Source organism: Mytilus californianus, unplaced genomic scaffold (assembly GCF_021869535.1).
Source record: "Mytilus californianus isolate M0D057914Y unplaced genomic scaffold, xbMytCali1.0.p SCAF_11, whole genome shotgun sequence".
Classification (NCBI taxonomy): domain Eukaryota; kingdom Metazoa; phylum Mollusca; class Bivalvia; order Mytilida; family Mytilidae; genus Mytilus; species Mytilus californianus.
Window position 1 is genome coordinate 62,374,081 of NW_026262593.1, and position 24,673 is coordinate 62,398,753.

The 24,673-nt window shown below is 31.7% G+C and overlaps 1 protein-coding gene across 4 annotated transcripts; it reads right to left on the reverse strand.

The window, feature by feature from the left end:
• LOC127720474 (uncharacterized) lies at window positions 1-24,673 on the reverse strand. Of its 4 annotated transcripts, none has more exons than XM_052227057.1 (14): window positions 24,548-24,673; window positions 23,891-23,944; window positions 21,007-21,199; window positions 20,157-20,459; window positions 19,550-19,610; window positions 14,974-15,044; window positions 13,714-13,755; window positions 11,021-11,071; window positions 10,205-10,444; window positions 7,420-8,019; window positions 6,693-6,808; window positions 2,264-3,478; window positions 1,731-1,767; window positions 1-981 (listed from the first exon to the last, which is right to left on the reverse strand). In XM_052227057.1, the coding sequence occupies exons 2-14, from the start codon at window positions 23,915-23,917 to the stop codon at window positions 212-214; spliced, it is 3,726 nt and encodes a 1,241-aa protein (XP_052083017.1). In that variant the 5' UTR covers window positions 23,918-23,944; window positions 24,548-24,673; the 3' UTR covers window positions 1-211. The 4 variants fall into 4 exon arrangements, with proteins under 4 accessions (XP_052083017.1, XP_052083016.1, XP_052083018.1 ...); XM_052227056.1 differs by having other exon boundaries at window positions 1-984; XM_052227059.1 differs by lacking the exons at window positions 1-981; window positions 1,731-1,767; window positions 6,693-6,808 and having other exon boundaries at window positions 3,356-3,478.

The following is a 24,673-nucleotide window of genomic DNA, read 5'->3' on the forward strand; positions in this document are numbered from 1 at the left end:
CACAGTTAAATTGTTTAATTTGTCAATATCGACGATATCTGATAAACATACTATTATGAAGACTTTTTCTGAAATCCTCATGTTTTGACCATTTGGAGGCAGATATTTCATTAGTTGCGAATGCTTGACTGTACAGATGCATAAAGTGTGATTAAAAATAGTGCAGAGAACAATGGGATCTGAAATAGGTTTAATTTACATTTAACATAATTTATTGATAAATAGAAAAAAGTCGAGTCGATCTAGTAAAAACAATGACCTTGTCTTTACGACCAATTATTATTGACTTCGTCACACTGTCGAAACATATGAAAGGAGACCAATCAATTTTTGGTAGCTTCCGTATAATTTCCTGACTCCTTGAACCATCTGGACTGACTCTGTGTACATTGTGAGAATGGTCGTACGCTACCAGAATATATCCTTCATCATCTGTTGTCACCCCTCTAGGTCGCCTAGTGTTTACACCAGTAAATATGAAAAGAATATTTGCATGAATGTCCATGCATATCAACTTATTATAGTCTGTACAATAGATGTTTTCGTTTTTTCCTACACTGAATCCGTCTGTCGTGAATCCTCCCAATGGTTTGGTTGATTGAACTTTACAATCAACGTCTAATATCTTTATTGTGTTGTCGACGCAAACAATAAACTTGCTGTTGAAGTATGCAATAGCAGTGCAACATAGTCCCATGTGTATTGTTTTAACTATGACTCCCTTACTAATATCTATGAACACAATGTCTTCTTCATATGGTAAAGTCACAGCAATATTTTCGTTGTCAATTATTGCAAAGCTATCTGGTTCTCCAGGTAATTTTATTTTCTTCTGATTTCCACCAGATAACGTACAAGTCAAAATCTGATTCTGTTTTCCGTCGGCGATTATAAGAAGCCCATTGCTATTAGTTTGGATGTCATATATTCTTTCCTGTTTCAGCTTGAAACTAGATTTTTCTTCGTACTGAATGACTTCATCTACTGAAAGAAAACAAAAACAAAATTTCTCGGTTAATTTTTAAAATATAATTGAGAAACGAAACGGGGAACTTTTCAAAGAGACAACTGCCGTGCCAAAGAGTAGAAAACAGTCCAATGCTCTCAATTTGTCTTCAAAGCAGCGAGAAAATCCCACACCCGAAGTCGAGCCTCAGATGGCCTCTAAACAAAAAAATGAATAATACCATAAAAGAAGGGATGTGAAAACCTGAACGTATAAGATGTCTGTATATTGATTTACATTTACGAATGATATCCTTGTACCGATGATGATTTTTAGTAAGTTTTGACAAATCAGTTGTGATACCGAGAAACCCCAGTGTAATAATTTTTCAGTAATACAGAGATTTCGGTCAGTTGACTTTTATTGTTATATATAAAAATGTAGTTTGCTTCATACAAGACCTGCTTAAAATTTCAGATAGCTATTATTATTGAATTCACATCCTTAAATGGTATCAATGAAATTCATCGGTAGCAAGTTAAATTAATACAATTATTAGGTTATGCTAAATAGATTCATAATGTTATACATTGTATATCATTGAAGAATGATAACATTAAAAGACTTTTGTATATTTAACATTAGTTTTTTTTTGTCTTTTTTTGTGATTTAGTTTGTCGGTGACGACTTGCCTTCAAGATATTCAATAAGTTGGTTAGTTTGCGTTGTAAATGTAATATATTCGAATACACTTATATTCAATCTTGCCACAATATACAATTACCTGCCGAAGTGGACGGGTTAATGTTTTGGTCTTGGCACTGCAAAAGTTAAATAAATATGCTTAACTCCAAGATTAATTCAAACAAAAAACAAATGTGAATTCGGAGATGCATTTTCAAACAAGATGTCAAAAACTATATCAACTAGATTCGCTTATCTTGTATTTTATATTGTGTTTGCATAAATCAAAGTCACATTGATGCAACATGTAATAAAAATGTCAATTGATTTTGTGTTTGTAATTCTTGTTATTTTTGCACAGTTTATGCAGACTAGGGACAATTAATCGCTAGTGTGTTGACGATAGACATTTGTTTATTATTTTAAACTGTACTAGGACTTTAACATTTCCATAATGTTTCTTGTAATGATGAATTGTCTGAAAAAAGTAAAATAGCCAAAATACCGAACTTTTCAAGAAAAATTATAAAATGGGAAGTACTTAATCAAATGGCAAAATTAAAAGCTCTAACACATGTAACGAATGGATAAACAACTGTCATATTCCTGTCTTTTCTTGATATTCAAACTTACTGTAAGCTTATCTTTAAACCATGTCATCTTCAGTCCCTCTGTAGAATGATCTTTGTCATGTTCTAAACAAGGGTATTTGTTGTCGCCAGAACTTTCTACATCTTCCTTTGTAACTCTGCCATTCTTATCATGGGGATCTCCATTTTTACACTTAAACTTAATTGTATATTTCAGATTAAGTAATTTACCTTGATGTTTTAAAATTGATACTTTTTTTTCAAGGTCGTTCAGAATTTGAAAACAGATATTTCCAATGTCATGGCTCACATTGCATAGCTGAACTGCTATTGTATTTGCTGAGAAACAGAGCATTAAATTTCCATTCTTCCTGGATTCGTCCAGACAGAATACTCCCATTCCACGATAGAAAGCAACATTATTAGATTGTTTATTTGTGCACACCGTGTATTTTCTAACAAAGTCGAAGAAAATGTGATTAAAGCAAGCGAGTGGGAGAAATTCGAATTCAAATAAAACCCATGGAGATAACGCCTGTAAACCATATTCGATCCGAACATCTTGGATTGATGTCTTTTTCGTAATCATACAAGGTATATAATATGGTATTGTACTTCGATGATCTATATTTTCAGTTGTGATATTTGGTTGAATTATTATATCAAAATTTACCATAATGCGTAGTAGATATTGCCTCTTTTTCCTTGATTTTAGTTCAGGAACCTTTTTCAAAAGTTTAGACATCAGGTCAGGGCTAACTTTTCCCGTTGCTTTTAATTCTCTCCAATCGTCAGAGGTCTCTATGTCATCATCAACTTTATCAGTAACAAAACATCTACAGGCATCAGCAAGCCATTTAGGTTGAATGATGATGTAGTCGGAAATATTTTCAAAGAAAATAAGTGCTCCTATTTCATGTTGATACTTTAGAAAACTAACCACAGTTTCTTTCTCATTAATTGAAACTATCGATGCCAAATAGATGATATCCGCAAAATCTAAGATACTTTCGTTCTGACGTAAGTGTTCTATTGCATTCTCTAAAAAAGTCCACTCTAATGGAATCGGATTTTCCCATGTAGTACATTTTTTGGCTTCCCTGAAGATTTTGGTCCTCAGTTCATCAACTTTATCATCGCTTGAATTTAAATTCGACAGAAAGTAAAATGCCATAATATGTTTTCTTTTTTCCTGATTCTTTAAATGATTATTGATTTTTGTTTTAAACTCTTCTTTCTTTATTTCCAACAATTCTTGCTACAAAAGTAAAAAGAAATTAAAAACACAAACACAAACACAACAAAATCTCTTATATATTTAAGTACAGTGCATTGTATGTTTGGCTAATCCAAATATTTAACACATCACGTGATTTTGATACATAAATTACCCTCATATTCACATCGATGTTTTCCTTAGCATATCGGTATTATTGATTTAAAACTTATGATCCTCTTTTATGATTCGTCCATTGCAATGATATGTGGTCCGTTTTGTTTATGTATTTACTTGTGTTGTCAAATCGTACAGTTTTGCCTAACCGGTGACTCGGTTAATCATTCGACTGATTAACCGGTTAACTGTAGTTTAAGTTGATGTTCGAAGGTCTTATCTATAGTACCCTACAAATGTACATTTTTATAATACGATAAATTGAAGTTTGTCCTTTGACATCATGAGGCTTGTTTGTGAGGATTCCTTGCGAAGTTTGACTTTTAATAATCCAATACACCGTATCTACTAAGGCGTTTGTAATAACTTCAGATTAAAAAATAAAAAAACCTTCTTGATCATCGTCGAATTGAATATGTCGGAAACCGACGATTCTTTTATTTTCTCTTGATGTCTCAGAAAATAATGTGGAATGTTTTAATTTGACAGGATTAAGCCTGATATTCGTACCATCAAGTATACATGATTAATTAAATTTACGTTGATTTTAATTTTAGGTCTACGCAATATTAGATCAAAAATAAAAATAATGAAGTAAATTGTAAACTTTATTCGGATCACTGATTTTAAGTTAATGTTAAAAAAAAATGTATATTAATTATGTTTACTTAAGATCTTGCCCCGAGCTATAGACATGTTGTCTAAGTTCTAATTAGTTGTATGTTTGGATTAACAATAGCAATCAATAGACTGGAAATTGATCGGTCAAATTAATTACCACGACGATATGGTTTATATAGAACAAAAGTATTTATTGATTTTAATACACTTTTATATCAAATCTATTTAACTTTTTAAAAAAAGTCCGGTTAACCGGTTAGCGTTTTTGGTATTCGATATTCGGTCCTTCCGACGGTTAACCGGTTAACCGTTGACATCACTAGTGTTTACATATATTTAGTTGCATAGCGGACAAATACTGTCAAAGGAATTAAGAAATTATATACATTTTCTACAAGTCCTTCCATTGTTTTCTGTAAAAAGTCAGCTTTTCACTTTTGATGAATAATATTATATCTGTTTTGTTGTAATCTACAATTTACTTGGTTATTTTGAATTTATCTTTAAAATTATAACTATTGTGTTCCACAATGAATACAAATTGCTCAGTTCTTTAAAAATATGATTGTTGTCAAAATGTTTGAACAAAAAGAAAATGAATATGTGGTTGTTTATTAACCAAAGTGTTAACAAAAATGGTATACTAACGTTGATCATGTACATGTAAGCCTTATTGATATTGATGAAGCGTTTATTCTTAATCTTTATATTAGTTTATAAAGTTAGAAGATGTGATATGATTGTCAATGAGACAACTCTTTGCCAAAGACCAAAGGAACAAGCGTTTGTATGCAAATGGAAATACATGTGTCGATGATGCATTCTCAAAATTGTTGTATAAAGTCAGCTTTTTAAAACGGAGTATTTTCAGATGAAAACGTTTACAAATAAAATGCATTTCGCTTAAAGACAAAAAGTCTCTCACTTTTAAGACATTTCATATACTGTATTTGTATTGGAAAAAAAATGGAAGTAAAAATAGCGTTGTTTTAATTTTTCCATTACCGTAAACAAACTTTTACATTTACCTAGGCTGCAAATGTGTGTAAACACTATACCTCAATATGAGTCTATGGAGTAGCTGTAGTTTTACGCTGAATTCAAAACATTAAAGTGCAGATGTAAATATGTAATAAACAAAAAAGAAAAAATGTTGATGTTGATGTAGATTATCGCTATTTAACAAGTTTTCCTTTGATCTTGCTGAATGTGAATTTCCTTTCTCAGCACCGTGGAGGGATATGAAAAGTTATCGTTAGAAACTCAGGGCGCACATGCCGTTGTAAACGAAATAAACAACGTCGTCATAGGTAAAATAGCGAAAAAACAGATTATCATTGGTCATCTCAACTCAATTGTTTTTCTCACTTTCGCTGTACCGGCTCAAGCGAGAAATTCAATCTCGTTGAGATTACAAACGATAATCCATAATTATTGTCTTATAGACAAGTAAATGTTGAGGCATGGTGGATTTGATGTACACATTTATTTTGATAACTGTGGCTTTATCATATCCTCCCTCTCTTTTGTTTAAATAGATTTATTGTGATCATTGTATTTCTGCAATACTTCTGAACTTATGTTAGATATTCTGAAATGTAAATACATTTTTAATTTGAATGATTTTTTTTTATTTCGCAGAGTGCAATTTCACCGTAATTTTTTTATTTTGGCAGACTCGCTTTTTCGACAAAAGTCGAAGGCTCGACAAAAACTAAGCTGATCATCGAATATTGTAAATTTACCGTTAATTACACCTTATATAAGAATGTTTGATTTTGATTTGGTTGGTAGCCAGTGTATTTTTCGCATATTCTAACCTTTTTTCTCATTTCAAACGAATTTGCATGTTTTTCACCTCTGCCGGTGAATTTGCCTCAAATTCCCCTCTATGCCTTGGTATTTTCCATTTTGGAAATTCCTTTTTAACCCTCGCTAGCCTCTTCCCGCCAAATGTATTCGGATATGACGTTGCATAAAGACAGCACTAACGCGTATAAGTACTGTATAATTCCCGCGGTATTATGATAGTCTCTACTTATCTTCAAAATTATGCAGAAGTCCATTTATAAGTAAAATAAGGAAAAAATGAATTTCATTTTACAAAATTTACTTCTGGATACTATCTTAAGATCATAAATTAGCTTCAGTCCAAGTTTGGTAGAACTCAAGGATAGTTTAAGAAAGTTATTAAAATTTCAAAAACTTAAACCACAGAGTGAATATTTGTGGACGCCGCCGCCGCCGCCGCCGAAGACGACGGAATGTAGGATCGCTATGTCTCGCTTTTTCGACAAAAGTCGAAGGCTCGACAAAAACTAAGCTGATCATCGAATTTTGTATACAAAGTTTATATAGTTTTTATCACACTGACAATTAACTTAAATTTCGAATCAAAGTAATCCATCAAACATGAGAAACCTATGCCATTAAATGCTTGTACGTGTTTAAACATCACCTCAATTTTGTCTGTGCCTGTACCAACGATTATAATTGGTGGTTGTAACTTTGTTGTATCTCCAACAGTAGGTTTTGCAAAGCAGTGAACGTTGTTTATCCAAAAGTCGATGTATTCTGCATTAAAAATAAATAGGTAAGACGTTGTTAAAATTGCGATGGAGCCAAACGTTTGTATCTTGGCAGTAACATTTATCAAACTTCATTGCTGCATTCAGGTTTTTATGACAAATTGTGTTTGCATCAAACACCATAAAATGAGCATCGTTTGAAAATAACATGTACCGATGATCTTTTATATTAACAAATATGTTCATATTGAATAACATTACAAATACAAAATTGTGAGCCGACAATGAGTAAAAGAGCGGCGAAAGATATCAATAAAATAATCAAACTCATGAGTTAAAAACTTGATAAGAACGCAAATGACACTTTTAAATAACAAAAGTTTACAATCCACATCATAGAAGTCAACACGAACCCCAGCACAATCTAGGGGTGATCTCATGTCCTCCAGAAGGGTTAACATATCTTGCTCTACATGTGGCACTCGTATTGTTGTTGCTAATATGCAAGTACAAACCCGGGGATAAGTTTAATTCGCAAGGTCACATAATAATTATTTTTACTTTTGCAATAGAATTAAAATCTTTGATTTTTCACCTTTACAAAAGTATTTCCCAATCCAAACTAAAAGACCAATTGAACTTTAACATTGTTGTTACCTCCAATGCTGTCAAAACCGCTTTTTGAACATGAGTCATTTTTAAAGGCCATAACATCTTTTGAAATATCTGAAACAAGGAGGAAAATACAACTGCTTGATATAAAAGCTTGATGCGTTGCGTAGTATTCCCTTTCTCCAGCAAAATCCCATAAATCACAGTCAACATACTCCACTTTATCATCATTTGAAATCATCTGTTTGTGTATTTGGTTTAATAGACGTTGTTTGCCTGTCACCACTTTGCCCATGTCAATTTTCTTTCTGATTTGTATCTTGGTACCGGTCTGCTGCTCAGCAAAACTCACTGACTTTCGAAGTCCATTGTCATTTTTTATGGACACAGAGATAGGGCTATGCCCTACATCTTCACTGGTAGAAAGGTGTGTTTCTGAAACAATTTCTCCTGTCTCTTGATCAGATGAGACAACTGTGCGGTTACTCAGTCGTTCTCCACTAATTGATGAATCAGATCGGTTGTCGGATTCATTCCCATCTGCATCAGAATCACTCACGTTGGTTGGAAGATTTTGCTCTATGCCTTTTAGTTTTGCGAGGGCTCTTTTTAATCTATCTGCACGAACTAATTCGTGTTCCTTTGCTTTTGTAGAATAGAAATAATAAAGTAAAAATTAAAAGAATCAATTTGAATAATGTATATATTGACTGCATTGGCAAGAAAGCTTTGTATGCTTTTCTTGTATTTTGCAGAAATAATAGTTAAAATAGCTCTTATCTTATGAATCAGATAAGCAATGTTAGTACAATTTTCATTTACGTCATTCTCTGATTGATTTGCAAAACTACCATTTATCACATATTTGTTACGAAAAAATTGGGTTTTGCATATGTAATTACCGCACAACTGTCCTACTCATATTTTTGCCCGCTGCCAAAAAAGTGGTTATTGGTTATTGTGCCCCGATTCCGAAATGACGTGATGTCATTGCGTCCTTAACGATAATGGCGAACAATGACGGTGTTTATATTAATAATTAGGAGAATTATGCTACAATGGCCACTAGTAACAACGTCAAACCAAATATTATTGATTTAGCCCAAGTTATGTAAAAGGGAAATGTTTCAAATAAATTTGTATACAGCAAATATTAAAAATTGATGGAAAATGTGATGAATCTTTTTAGATTTTACCTACTGTGGTTAATTTTTAAAATAGTTATAATTGAACGCTTTTCTCTTTTTCCTGTAGAACTTAGATATGTTATGTAAATACAACCCTCGATCCAAATCGGTCCTCGGCTAAAGCATTGTACTGATATGGGAGTCTTGAGATGGTACCAGGGCCAATATGGAAAAGGGCATGTTATAATTATCTAAAAGTCTTTTTTTTTGTTAAGTATAAATCGTGTATTACCATGCCATGGATACTGCTTCCTATTTTTTTTAATATAATTTCACGTACCCTTGTAGGACAAAAATGTAAAAATCAATGTCTTCAGTGTGCTAAAACCGTGAAATCCTGAAATGCACGTTTCTTTAAAGAGAGGTGATAGATACCAGAGGGACATTCAGACTCATTAGTCGAACATAAACTGACAACGCCATGACTTAAACAGAAAAAGACCAACAAACTATAGTTCATACACAAAATAGCATACTAGATATTTGTAAAAACTTAAAAGTATGTTTCTTAAAAGAGAAGCAAAAAATACCAGAGGGACATACATTCAAACTCATAAGTCGAAAATAAACTGACAACGCCATGGCTAAAAAAGAAAAAAAGACCAAACTACAGTACACAATACAAAATCACATTCTAGATATTTGTAAAAACCGATAAAATTGACATCTGTATACGAAATATCATGAAAAAAAATATTGTCTATGATCAAGATTGCTTTCGATTTCTAGCTTTAATATATAAACGTTCGAATGTGAAATAAAAACACAGATTAAAAGTGCATAAGAAAAACACTTCCTACGTTGATCATGTTGATAACAATCGTATTGAACTTAACAATTTTGTACAAATTAAAAAGAATATAGATATCGAGGAATGACACAAACTCCATGTTTGAAATTAAATGAAACGAAAAACAACCAGTCCTCCAACTGAATAGCCAATTTCCATCACTGACATTACAGACAAAGTAATATTGCAGGCCCTGTCAAAAACAATACTTAACATCGTTCCTAAAATAAATAATATTATCAGCAACCAAGACCGAGCTGATCTGTAATTGTGAGTTAACCAACATGTACAGGTTTGGAAAATCCGATATAGGTAGTTAGTATCATTCAACGTACAACTTTAGCTGCCGTTCAATAGAATAAGTATAGAAGTATTGTTTACTGTAAATCAAATCACAGATTTGACAGAATATGCTTACATATATAGTAACACTCATATTATTTGAGGCAGGGGAAAAGTTAGCATTTTCTTAAGTTCGACTTCATAGAATGATGATGTTCTCTGATTAAACATTATGTGACCATTTAAATTGTATCTGTTAAACAGAAAATGGAAAATATCATATATTATCAGTGTAGTGTTAACCTCAAATTTTTGTTGGGATCATGTAAACACACTTGCTCTTATTTAGCTACGAAATATCCTCGGTTTAACATTGCTTTGCCTCTTCACATGAATTAATTTTTTTTAGATTTAAACATCGTGTATTACAGTTGCAGCTGTTTTATTTCATAAAATTAGGTTTCACAATGACCCGCTGTCAATTTGTAAATGTTATTCAACGTTTTGAGAAAACCTAGCTGAATCTAAATCTACGGTGTTTCTTGTTTTTTTTTTGTTAAGATTGTCATACCTTTATATGATTCCCATTGCCCATCTCTCAATCTTATTTTACATTTAGAAATTTCAATGTTGACTCCATCTGTACTTTGAACACCATCAATACTTTGCTTTAGTAATCTGCGTAATAAACAGGTCTTTCCAACACCCTTCTCTCCTATAATAGCTACTCGAATATGTCGATGTCGCTCCTCCCCAGAACGTATATCCTTTAAATATGTTTCTTTTGTTTCTTCATCAAGATAACGACTTTCTATCGAATAAAATTTGCGAAAATATACAGAATACATACAATAAAATTACTATATAAGTTTATTTTTCAGTTCAGTTTTGACTATTGCATTTTTTTCTTTATCAATTCAAAATAAAGTGCATGCATATGAAAATCAATTATTCATAGATTATAAAGGGTATCTTGAAGACCTTAATTTCACTAGAACATAAGAATAGAAAAACAACTAATTGGAAATCGAATCACATATTCCCATTCCTTTTTCGAAAAGCAGCAGATTATTTCCATGTGTGTGTGGATAGAAGCCGTCTTATCTATAGTAATGTTATCAATTTTGTCCGATTCTTGGTGATATCATTTTCCCTCTGTGTGGATTCGCATAGCATGAGATGCATGCATGCAGTAGACGCTTACCATGTCGACGCACCCGGTCCTGCTCTTCTTTTAGTGTATGCGAATCCCGTAGGGTGTGTAAGTACCTATTATTTGTCTTTCTGCTCGATTTATGACATTTGGATATTGATAGGCTACTGATTATTAGTTCCTTTCAAACACGTAATAAAAGATCAAACGATTAAATCTCAATTTTTAACATACCTTTCCAAATGCCTCGACATACTGTAGCGATGAACACCATATTAAAAAAAACTGAAATCGAACACATCATTGGTTTATAAGATAATACAGATTCAACGTTAAAGGATAAAGTATTTAACATATTTATTAATTAATTGGAATTTTGATTGTTATTTCGTCTATCATGTCAATCGTAAGAATTTTGAAAGCATAAAAACACTAATTTCATGACCAAGATGGTTTTTCTCGGTCTTTCGTAATTGTAGTTTTATCAAAACGCATACAGTTTTTTTTATTCTTAATCAATTGTCCGCTGTCTCATTATGTCGCCCTGTTGGCGGTGAATCTGTTTGAGATCACTATATAATCAGACTGGGGACGACAAATAAGCTTCGTTAGATACAAAGATTTGATTAGTAAATTTGGCTGTACCTGTAGAAAACTTATTATTAAAAACGGTATTTCACATCCTAAATTTTACGGTAATATTGTACTAAAAGCGCGGAAATCACTTTGTGATCCGTGTAAACTCATCGAACCTTTAAACAAACTTAGTAAAGGTTATCTTACCAATGTTGTAATTAGATCTTTGAATATAGTTTACATTGGCACAAATATCGATTTTGTCATCAGCAAATTAAAACATAACTAAAGTTGTATTCTTTTCAACCGTTTTCTTGGAATGTTTAAATACACATCCACGTTCATTTTCTATACATATTATTGTATCTATACATAGCATTATACTTATTTGTTATAAAAGGTTAACTCATAACTACCCTACTGCCTGTCGATACTTTTATTTTGCCATTGCACAAGTCATGTCTTCTTTAACTGTCCATGACGTTAAAACACTAAATCCCTGAGATGTGTTTTAGTTGATTTGAGTGTCAGATGCATGATTTTTTATTATTAATTGTTTTTGGCTTTTAACTAGCTTTCAGTAACTTCGAGTTCTATCAAATCGCACTTTTATGTTAATTTAACCTGTTGATACTATTTGTAATGCATTTTTTATATTTACTGTTTACTTTTTTATATATCTCGTCTCACTATTTTTAATATTTTCCACCTTCAATAAGTGTTTGGTATGACGATAAATTTTCACTTCTGTTCTCGTACTATGAACAACAAAATTATTTATTTTGTAATATATATTTCCGTACTCGACTGTATACCTTATTTTTATTTACCTGTGTAAGTTAATTTCTTTGGCGGCATTTTGTCCAAGAGGTTATGGTTGTCTTTCTTATATTGTTTTGCATCTTACCCCCTTGTTTTATTAATTTTGTATTTACATTGTGTCATAGATCAAATTTATTCGTTCAGTGTATGTTCACTTGTTTTTGTTAATGTTTTTGATTAAGATAAGCCATTTCAATTGATATTTTATAGTGTGTCTTTCTATATTGTGATGTTACACTATAATTGTTTCAGGTTCGGTGGAGGTTGGAGCCTATTAAAACGTTTAAACCCGCTGCATTTGATTGCACATGTCATAAATCAGGAACCTGATGTTCAGTGGTTGTCGTTTGTTGATGTCGTTCATAAGTGTATTTTGTTTCTCGTTTTTATATAGATTAGACCGTTGGTTTTCCTGTTTGAATGGTTTTACACTAGTCATTTTAGGGGCCCTTTATAGCTCGCTGTTCGGTTTGAGCCAAGGCTCCGTGTTGAAGGCCGTACTTTGACCTATAATGGCTTACTTTTACAAATTGTGACTTTGATGGAGAGTTGTCTCATTGGCACTCATACCACATCTTCTTATATCTATAAACGTACGGCCAAAGATATTATGTATCTATGTAAACAACCATGGTTATAATATTGTTTGATTGTTGCTTACAGAACACCTAATAGCATAAAAGAAATAAGGATTACACGAGATCTCCATTTGTCAGGTTGAAAGACCTGTTAGAGTATATATAATTGAAATCTCTTTCTTCTCGTAAGAGCTTAATTTTTGAAACATTTGACTTTTTTTGTCGTTTAGACAAGTATCCCCCATTCCACACTAAAGGACAAATTGACAGAAGTAGTCCTGCTTTGTTTTGTTAAAAAATTATGGCCAACGTGGATACAAGTATCTTGTCTTAGGGAGGGATACATCGTAGTTTGTAAAACATCTCTCAGATTCAAGTAAAAACGTCTCTGAAACGTTATAATCAAGATTGGATTCTTAATTGACAATTGTGTTACGTTTAGAGGACTGTTTTTCAACAAACAATCGGCATTCTAATGGAAACCAAATGTGCTATATGTTTTGCAATGTCAATTACCTTTAATATTTCATTTCAATTTTTAAATTTTTTTTATAACTGTGTCTGTTTAAAATGGTACATGGACATTAATGACTATTTAGATATTAAATTACAAGGCTTGATACATGTATATCTTCATGAGATTTTTCCCGCGACCAACTGCAGGAACTGTGAGAAACTGCAAGCAAAATGTACAAATATCATATCTCAATTTATATGGAACATTGTTGTCTCATTTGAAGCCGTTAAAAGAGTGTCATTTAAAAAAAGTGTCATTTTCCGATTCTCCGACTCAGTTTTAATATTGCTAGTTTTCTATTTTCATGCGATATTCAAATTTTCTTGATATAATGTTATAACAAAATATGTTCTTTATATTTCTATTAATTCTTGTTGCATTTGAACAAAAGATCTGGACATTGTATATGAGAACTGATGATTAAAAAAACTTACCACCGCACACAATGATATATACCACGTCGGTTCTACTATCAACTGAAAGATAATATTTGACGTCTACAATTTTCATATGAATACTTAATTGTGATATTTTACCCTATGATCGTATTGATAAGGAATGAGTGATGGAATTTGCAAAAGTATAACATAAGCAATCATGTCGTTTTTATAAGCATTCCTTATCACCTGTCTAGTGTGGACGATTGTGCATTGTCTTTAAATGTAATTTCGTTATCAATTTAATTGGGTTGCTTTTTAATTGATATGTTCGCCTTATCCTGTATCCGAAATCTATATTTATCTTATTAAACTCGCATTAAATACTGAATTCTAAAAATGAATCAAATACTAACATTTAGAAAGGAATCTGGCATCTGCAATGTTTTTATACAGGGTACCATACTAAGGGGTTCTAATCGAGGACACGATTTATAACAAATTTTAAAAACTTTTACTATTCCTATTGGTATTCTATTGATACAATATTATCGCAATTGCTTATTGTTGGTAAAGTAAACAGTCTGCAGAATTTTTATTGATATGATTAAAATCTTAACGGAGAATTCCTGCGAACGATAAATCTAAAGTATTTTTTTAATCTCAGAAAATATCTGAGTTTAATCCAGCCCTAGTTTCTCATCACAAAATGTGCACAAATTATCACACTAAAACACATTAATTGACACACATTGCAACAAAAGATTACAATTGTAGATCATATTATGCAATACCCTTGTTCACAAAATGTCATCAACCCATTTTTTGTTCTTTAACGACTGCAAAAAGTATTCATCAATTCAAAATATTATTGTTAAAATGACATAGCAATATTTTAGTAATTGTCGAGTATATATATTATTGAGCGGTATTCATGATTTCGATGAAATTTTGAAAGCATCTAAAACTCATCGAGCTGCATCCGAGAGTCAACATTTGTATATATAACTTTTATGCTTATAGAATGTTTATCAAAAAAGTTGAAAATTGCGCCTTTTTTACTTCAATTTGCATTTTTCAAACATTCTTCGTCAGATTGTTGTATAAAAAATTATATTTCATTGCAAAATAATCAATATCACCCAATTACATATGCATTGCTCCTAACCTTGCAACTGATCGCAACGAAATCATTTCTATTTCGCCTGGTCAAATTTGAGTTTGTTATGGTTTATAATTTGCATTGAGTCATGATGTAATAACATTGCCTAAAAGTATAATGTTTTATAAAACATTGCTACTTCCATTATACCATACCTAACTCTGAACTATTGTTCTGATACACATTTTTTACTGGTGGTTTGACCTCAATATCTGGAATCACTCTTCTGGAATTATTTAATGAAATGTTAAAAGATCTTTCATTACGTACAACAGCTTATCCTTTATTTGTGAAATATACTTTTTCATTTTTTAGACACGATAACATAAAGATAAACCTGGTTTTTTTTTCACAGACAATCATGAGACAATCTCTTTTTTTTTTTATCACAAACGAACATATGTCCAACGTTATTTCTAAATTCAGTCGACAGATTTTCTTACCGATCACATACACATAATTATTTTGATGAGTTAAGCTCTTTAACTGATTTTTATAGTTTGTTCTTATGTTGTGCTGTAACATCAATGACAAATGTTAAGGTAGGGTTGGGCGCCCGCAAGCTGGATTAATCCCGCTTCAATCTGCTTGTGTCTGTCCCAAGCCTGTTTTTCAGTGGATCTCGTTTGTTGCTGTGTACAATATTTGTTTTTGGGTTTTTTTTTATACATACATCAGGTTAGTTTTCTAGTTTTAATAGTTTTTCATTTCTGTTTTTGGTACAAATTTAATTACTTGATTTTCTCCCAATGTCAAATTTTACCTCTAATAAAAAATTTCATTATCAGCATAGATGAGCGTGGATATAAGTTTAAACTATTTTCTAATATAAGGAATAACAATAAAAATGAAATTGAAATTACAAGTTGCTATACCGAAAATGGGACATTCAAAATCGGAAGTTGAAGGAAACCGAAAAATCCATGACAAAAAAGAAAAAGACAAAAAACAATCAAGTCAACTAAACATTACATAGAAAACCATATACTGCACAACACAAACCCCATCAAAAACCAAGGATTTGTATCTTTCTTCAAAATATATCTATTCCCATGAAAATTCAAAATCTAGAAATATGCATTTGTGGGAATTAAAATAGTATGAAATGGATGTGGTTATTGATAAACTACTTTCGCTTTAAGTCATAGGTTCTAAGAGTTATCTTTGCAAATGTGGCAAGTGAATCATACCTGATACTAGTCAGATCATTTGGAAACACGTATATAAACTATCATAAAAAAGAGGCTGTGTCGCTCACCTTGGTCAATATGCATATTCAACAAAGGACACTCTCCAACATTGTAGACGAGAATAGAATAAATGACAAAGATATCTGGTTTTTTTCTTATCTTAAATTGCTGATCATTGAAGTTTGTTTAGTTTCTCTCTTTCTTATTTAGCTTTTGCTCCGAACACAAAAGAGGGTAAAAAAAATCATAATGTAAGGACAATAACTCCTATAAATAGTAACAGTCTACTATATATATCAGCAAAATCTGACTTGTTAGTAGGTCTTGTCTTGCTTATCATTTTTGATTATTTAAATTTCTATCTATCTATTATAATTTTTATCATATAAAGCAAAACGCAAAAAAATGGTAAAAATCGTCATTAAAGGGCAATAATTCCAACAAGGAGTCCTCGAACAATTCCCTCCATTTGTCTAATTGTAGATCTTGTCTTGTTGATCATTTTTGAATATTTAAGTTTATTTCTATCTATAATAAGTTTTAAGATATAAGACAAAAACGCAAAAAAAATTGTACAAACTATATGCCCTAATGATGATTGTGACCAAGTTTGATTCTATTTGGCCCAGTAGTTTCAGAGGAGAAGATTTTTGTAAAACATTACAAAATTTTTTGAAAATTTTTTAAAAATTGACTGTACAAGGCAATAACTCCTTAAGGGGTCAATTGACAATTTTGATTATATTAACTTATTTGTAGATCTTACTTTGCTGAACATTATTGTTGTTTTCAGTTTATCTCTATCTATAATAATATTCAAGATAATTATCAAAAAACTGCAAAATTTCCTTAAAATTGCCAATTCAGGGGTAGCAACCCAACAACGGGTTGTCTAATTCGTCTGAAAATATCAGGGCAGATAGAAATTTACCTGATGAACATTTTTACCAATTGTCAGATTTGCTGCAAATGCTTTAGTTTCAAATATATAAGCCATAAACTGCATTTTATCCCTATGTTCTATTTTTAGCCATGGTAGCCATCTAGGTCATCGGTCGGGATCATCGGACACATTTTGTAAATAAGATACCTCAATGATGATTGTGGCCAAGTTTGATTCTATTTGGTCCAGTAGTTACAGAGGAGAAGATTTCTGTAAAAGATTACAAAAATTTACGAAAAATTGTTAAAAAATTACTATAAAGGGTAATAACTCCTTAAGGGGTCAATTGACCATTTTGGTCTGTTGACTTATTTTTAGATCTTACTTTGTTGTACATTATTGCTGTTTACAGTTTATCTCTATCTATAATGATATTGAAGATAATAACTAAAAACTGCAAAATTTTCTTAAAATTACCAATTCAGGGGCAACAACCAAACAACGGGTTGTCTGGTTTGTCTGAAAATTTCAGGGCAGATAGATATTGACCTGATAAACAATTTTATCCTGTGCAAGATTTGCTCTTAGTGCTTTAGTTTCAGAGATAATAGCCAAAACCTACATTTTACCCGTATGTTCTATTTTTAGCCATGGTGGCAATCTTGGTTGGTGGGCCGGGTCGTCGAACACATTTTTTAAACAAGATACCCCAATGATGATTGTAGCCAAGTTTGGTTAACTTTGGCCCAGTTGATTCAGAGGAGAACATTTTTGTAAAAGTTAACGACGGACGACGGACGACGGACGACGGACGCCAAGTGATGAGAAGAGCTCATGTGGCCCTTTGGTCCGAATGAGCTAAAAAGGAAATAGAACAGCTTATACCATAATAAAGTTCCAATAACCTTCTCTTATTTTACACAATGGTCAGAGCGCAACATTCCAATGATCGAAACAAAAATCACTACTCTAAGAAGAGACAAACAAAATAATATCAAAACAACGAAAAACGACGAAAAGAAAAACATCACTCTTTTCCAACACTGCAAACAAAAAACAACAGAGTTCATCGCAGGTTTTCCGGAGGAGCAAACAAAACCTGCTCCACGGGCGGCGCACGTCGTGTCGCTAATGAGAGATATATCAAGCGTTTTGTATCAGTCGCAAATATGTTGGAAAAGAAAGGTTATTTTTTGCAGCTGGTCAATGGCAGTCAGTGACAATTGGTTAGAATCTTAATATAGCTTCAATTTAGTTAGTAATAGATATATTTGCTTATAATTACATTAGATGTATGTTTCATTAATATACGTTAGTTTGATTGGCTAACAGCAATCTTGTGTCATTCTTCATTTCAAAATGAATTTCATGAATTGTAACATACATGATGACACACGTTTCTACAATAAATAGCACAGGTAAATAAAAGAGAAAAAAAATTATAGTAATCGTGTTTTCATGATCATAGCGAAAAAATGTAATTATAAGTATTGAATGTATATTTTAGTAGGGCTGTAAAAGCGTTGACCGGGCTTCATACCAAATGTACTTCGGTCAACGCTTCTACACCCCAATGAATTTACAAAAAGAAGCATTCAATTCTTAAATAAGGCCGCTTATATAACAATGCACAAAAATTTCCGGTTTAGCACTACCTAATGTAGTTCTTAACTTGTCTTTTGCCTGGTATCTTTCATTAGCCGTTTAATACCAATTTTACAAAACCTAGGTTACTTGATATTTAAGACAGCAACGTTGGATGAAAAAAAAAATAACTACATTAGGCCAGCATGTGATATATTGCTTGATGATTTAGAATATTATTATAGTATAACTTAATGAGAACGATTATCCCGAATACGTTACAACTACTGACCTCAAGTTATTTTTAGGTATATTGTGTTTCTTGATTTCATTTCGTTGAAATGTATTCATATTTCTTAAATTATCTGTTTATTAATTTAGAAATTATTTAAAACTAAGGTTCCAATTTCCTCAGATAAAATTTATCTAAGATAGATTTGGCTTTTATTAGTTCTCTTTTTGTCATTAAACTCTAAAAGTGTGTTTGTACTTACACATGCTCGACTTTAAAATTTATAGCCTTCCTGTTGGAGGTAAACAAAATCAGAAAAGTATTACAGAAACATGAAAACTGTTATTTTCATTTTTGTAACACTGGAAAGATACTGCTGCTGGGAGAACTATTAGTTCCAAGGGTATCATCAGCTCAGTAGTTAGTTGGTTGATGACGACGTGATTTAAAATATACCTTTTGTTTGTTTGTTTTGCTCATACATAGTTGTCAATATAATGGAATTCAATACGACTGTCATACAAGTGAGAGGTCTAGCTTGCTATAAAACCAGGTTTAATCCACAATTTTCTACATAAGGAAATGCCTGTACCAAGTCAGGTATATGACAGTTGTTTTCCATTCGTTAGATGTGTTTGAGCTTTCGATTTTACCATTTTATATAGGACTTTCCGTTTTGAATTTTCCTTGCAGTTCGATATGTTTCTTGTTTTATTTTATTTTGTATGCTCCGTTGGTAAATATAGAAATTATGAAGTTATGTGTTCATTTACTTAACAGCGCTTGGTATTCTTACATGTGCTACATTTGTGATAATAAACAAAACATGTAAAAAGACTCACTTGTTTACTTTCGAACATTTAAACCTGTTTTCTTTATTTGAAGCGTTAGTGCAATGGTAATCTACAATCGTACATAATATATTTAAACGTACAATAATATTATGACAGACAAACAAAAAAGCAAACCGTAAGTCAAGATAATATATAAAAACGCAACGACAAGAGATCGATACAATAAACAAGTACCAGACTCCTTAACAGAAGACTAAGGACTGGCCAATTAAAACCATTAAAATACCTTAATGAAATCAGATGGAACTAAAATACATTAATGAAATCAGATGCACCCAAAAATACCTTAATGAAATCAGATGCACCCAAAAATACCTTAATGAAATCAGATGCACCCAAAAGTATCTTGATGAAATCAGATGCAACTAAAATACCTTAATGAAATCAGATGCAACGAAAATACTTGAATGAAATCGAGGGAAAGGTAGTAAATGATTGATTCGAGATTAACACCTTTCGCTCTGCACTTATTGAAATGATATATCAGTACCTGAATACTGAGTTAGCACCCACGATATAAAAGCGTCGGTTTTAATTTACGTTTAGAAATGTAATATGTAATTTATGTAAGATATTTTACCCGTTTTTCACTTACCAGGTGAAAGTTTTTTATTGTAGTTGCACTTCTTCAGATAACAAGAACAATCTTCTTTTGATGGTATACAAAAGCATGGATGCGCAGGTCTAGTTAAAAATCCATATCCTTCAGTGTAATCACATCTGCATGAAACATCCTTTGTCGTGCTAGAATCGTTTACTACCATCTGTCCTTCTTCCGCACATTCAGATTTCCGAAACAAACACTCATGACTTATATTTGTGAGGAAGGGAATCGGTTGGTAGCGATTTTTATCACATTTAATACCATCAAAACGTCCTCGAATAACAATTTTTCTACCTGAAATGACATGTGAAAAAATCTTGCCGATTTCATTTAACGATATAATTAGTTTTCCACTAACATTTTGAGTAGTAGGTCGATGAGGCTTCATATAATGTCGAACTATTCAAAAAGATGCTTTGATATTGGCTTCTATATGTTTCGCTGGTCTTTAATTGTACGGTTTTTGCAGTTTTTTCAGCTTAAGTCAATTTATGACATCTAATCGGACAATATTAGCAAATGCAATAACTTGAATTTTATGTTTCGCTTTAGAATCATTTCGCTAGATCAATTTTAGTTAAAAAATATTCACAGGCAATGATCCAGGAAAAGCAAATCCTTTGCATTGCACAAAGGCTTTAAGTGTATTAGATTCTTTCAGTTGAAATACTGGAAAACATTGTTAAAACATAAGAGTTGCCAGTTGTTCTATGTTTTATTTGTTTTTATTGTGATCATAAAGTTCACTCCATTGCATTAGTAAACTTCAATGGTGACAAACTTATATACTTTTGTAAGGAAAAAAGATATAAGTGACAAAATTCTTATCTTAATTACAAACCTGCTCCTTCTTTGTCAAATCTGGTGCAGTTCTCAGAATAGCCTCTTATAGTCTTATTGTTTTCATAATACTGTTTCGATGAGTCATCCAAACAGGAGTATTTTAAAGGGTCAAAACAAATTGCATTTGCTCGTGTCGACCTTTGAGCCTGATCTGGACATTGCATGTCATATCCATAGCAAAACGTAAATATCTGAAAAAATTAATGCAAAGGCAGATTGAAGGACTTGTTTGTTAGCGATAATTTGACATCCAATATAACAGCTTTCAATTGTAAATTTTCAGTAAGTAGTATGTATATGTGTCTGGATTGATGGAAGTTCTTGATTTATGTATTCTCTGATATTTACTGCATTTTTCTATAAAAAAATGTTTGGCTCATTTTTTTTAACTCTCAATATTTGTGCATCTCATAGTCTCTATTCTTATCTTTATATCCATTTTCTCTATTCTTTATATTTTATATTTTATCTGTTGAATTCTATTTTGTATATCTCATCCTGACCCTCGTGTATAACAATGTATAATTGTAAAATGTTATGTATAGACTATTTGAATAAAACTTGAACAATGGATATTTTGGTTATACGCGAATGAATATAGTCTACAGTACAAATGTAAATGCCATTTTACAATCAGATATTTCAATTTGGGTTTAATGTTACTGGATATTTTATAGATAAAAAATATTCATAGCTTGAGAAACAGGACAAGCGAAGTAGAAAATATTCTTAGTTTCTTCCTATTGCTCAAACTTGTAACAAATGCATCACTCGCATAAAGTTAGTCCCTGCACAATAATAAACACATGTACATCCTTTTGGCGCCCTTAAACCATTGAAACTGTATAAATAGTATACAGAAATTAGGTAAAAATATGGTAAAAAGAATATATCAAAATAGAATTAAAATTGAATACTAAATACATGGTGAAAATTTCTTAACTTATGGTCCATTGTTCCCGGGGAAGACAATTTAACTTGTGTTATTAACCGTAAGAATTTTTATAAGCGGCATTTGTGTATATCATTGTACTTTAACACTATCAGATTGAAATCATTTTAACTAAAATCTGACATGTTAACCACAACACATGTTATCTCCTCTTTTGATTATTCGCACTTTATCATACGTGTTTGATGCTTTACTTTTCTAGTAAATACAACAAGATTTGAAAAAAATATGCCATATATCAAATGGGACGCAGTTTGTTTTACATGTTTACACTGGGACCATATGAAATATGCTCTATATGTATTCATATTAAAACAAGCTTACTACAGTAGAACTATTAGAAGCTTACTCTAAAACCTGATCGAAACAATTTTAGACGAGTTCAAATTAAACTGTCTAATATTTGAAAAGAAAATAAAAGATTTAAGTAATGCAAGGTATGTCTTCTTGGCTTTGCTGATTGTTGAAGGCCGTATGGTGACCTATAGTTATTAATGTATGTGTCATTTGGTCTCTTGTGGAGAGTTTATTCATTGGCAATCATACCACATCTTCTTTTTTATACTTATTCTCGAATGACCATTTGCCTTGTAGATGTTTAAGTCATACATATAAGCTTGAAAGTTGTAAAATTAGAAACAGTGGTTTTCATGTGAGAATCACTTATAGAAAACAATATTAGGCTGTAGTTTTTGATCGCTATTATAAGCTTTATAATAGAAGATCAGATGGATGGATGCCAGAATATAGAATAGCGATCATTTTTATAGTAAACCTCGAAACAAAAAGACCGAGTCAAATACATTACACGTATTAAGTATAAAGAAGTAAGACAAAATCTACAGTGCATTCGATGATTTTACTTTATTCGATTCATTAATTTATGACAACACACCTATCAAAACCTATATTTAAAAAACAAAATAGTATGATGAGTTAAGATAAGACAAAAACACTATTCAACATTTCATTTTATAAACCGATTGATCGAAGACAAACATTAAATACAAATATAACTGTAGCAATATAAACATAAGGAGAAGTGGCATGATTGCCAATGAGACAAGTGTCCACCAAAGTTCAAATGAAGTGGATGTAAGCAATTATAGGCAACCGTAGCGCTTCCACAATGAGAAAAACCCATATCGTATGGTCGGCTATAGAAGGTCCCCACATGAAAAATATGAAACAATTCAATTGAGAAAACTCGAACTAATGTATAACAAAACAATTTCCGAAAAACAAATATCACAGACATGAACCATGGACAACCACTGAACTACAGGCTCCTGACTTGGGGCAGGCACATACAGAATTTGGCAGGGTTAAACATGTTTGTGAGCGCTCAATCCTCCCCTAACCTGGGACAGTACAATATAAGAACAAACTATACAAATCAATTGAAAAAGGCTTAACTCATCAGATGGATACAAATAGAATTACATCTAACAAAAACACAGATTGGACGTGGACTGGTTTTTATACATCCCCACAACAATAAAAAAAGGCACCAAATACAGATCTGAGAGTACTCGCAATTACTGACAGCTAGTTCAAAGCCAATTTCAACTAATTAAAAAAATCATGTATCTAAGGCTAAAATTTTAATCAGTTAGTGTAAAGCATTAACAGTCAGAGAAAAACATGACCTTGTGCAACGCCAAACTATAGGTATCGACAGATTAATTGTTGTACCGTGAAAGTAAATAACTGTAATATTTAGTATCAGCTTTTATGGCATCAATATTTAATTACTTTAATTTGTTTCTTAAGTATCACAAGCTTTAAAGGTAAAGGAAAAAGTATTATTTTATAAAAGATATCATCAGATCTATTTCCTATATTGGAATTTTCGATTTTATGCTTATTTAGTATATAAAGATATGAAATGGATTCATCATGTTCATTACCAGGAAATAAGTAAGCTTACCTGAAGTATCAATAGTATGGACATCATTATGATATCATTCTTCTACAATTTAACCTAAAGGCGAAATACATATGTTTAAAATGTATAACAACAAGAACCTCGTTACTTTTTTTTTCTCTAGGATTTATTTTATATCTACATGATTTAGCCCTTCAATGACTTCAATGTTGACGACATAACTTGTCTAATTTCATTTAGATCAGAACTGTGCTATGTATTTGATATAATGTATTATGTCTGCCATATTGGTTTTATTGATCGTTATTTGCCTATATTCTGCGTCGTTATTCCTTATACATTGTTTATATTTTGTTATGCCGATTTCTTGTATAATACGGCGAGGGTTTTACTCATTGTTGAACACCACATGCATCAATGTAATTGTTTTCATCCTTGACCTTCGGACCTTTGCCGAAAATATTGTCCCACTGGCAATATTACACATCAACATTTTCATATTACCGATTTTTTTTTTAGCTCGTATCTTGTATCTGATTGTTCCGTCTTGCATGTAAATATGAATGCTTCTATATATATTAACATTACTATATATGCCAATACAAGAACACGTGAGGAATGTTCAATATCAACGTAAAACTTTTCAAAAACTGTTTAAATATTGGAAATGAACAAAATATATTGTTTATTTTCTCTTACCTTTTTCAGTTACCCATATAAATTAATCAAACACAAATAAATGATTATGATCAAAGTCATCTCAAAACATTCAAATTCAGATTAATGGTGCATAAGTGAGACACATTGAGTTATTCTCCCTTTGTG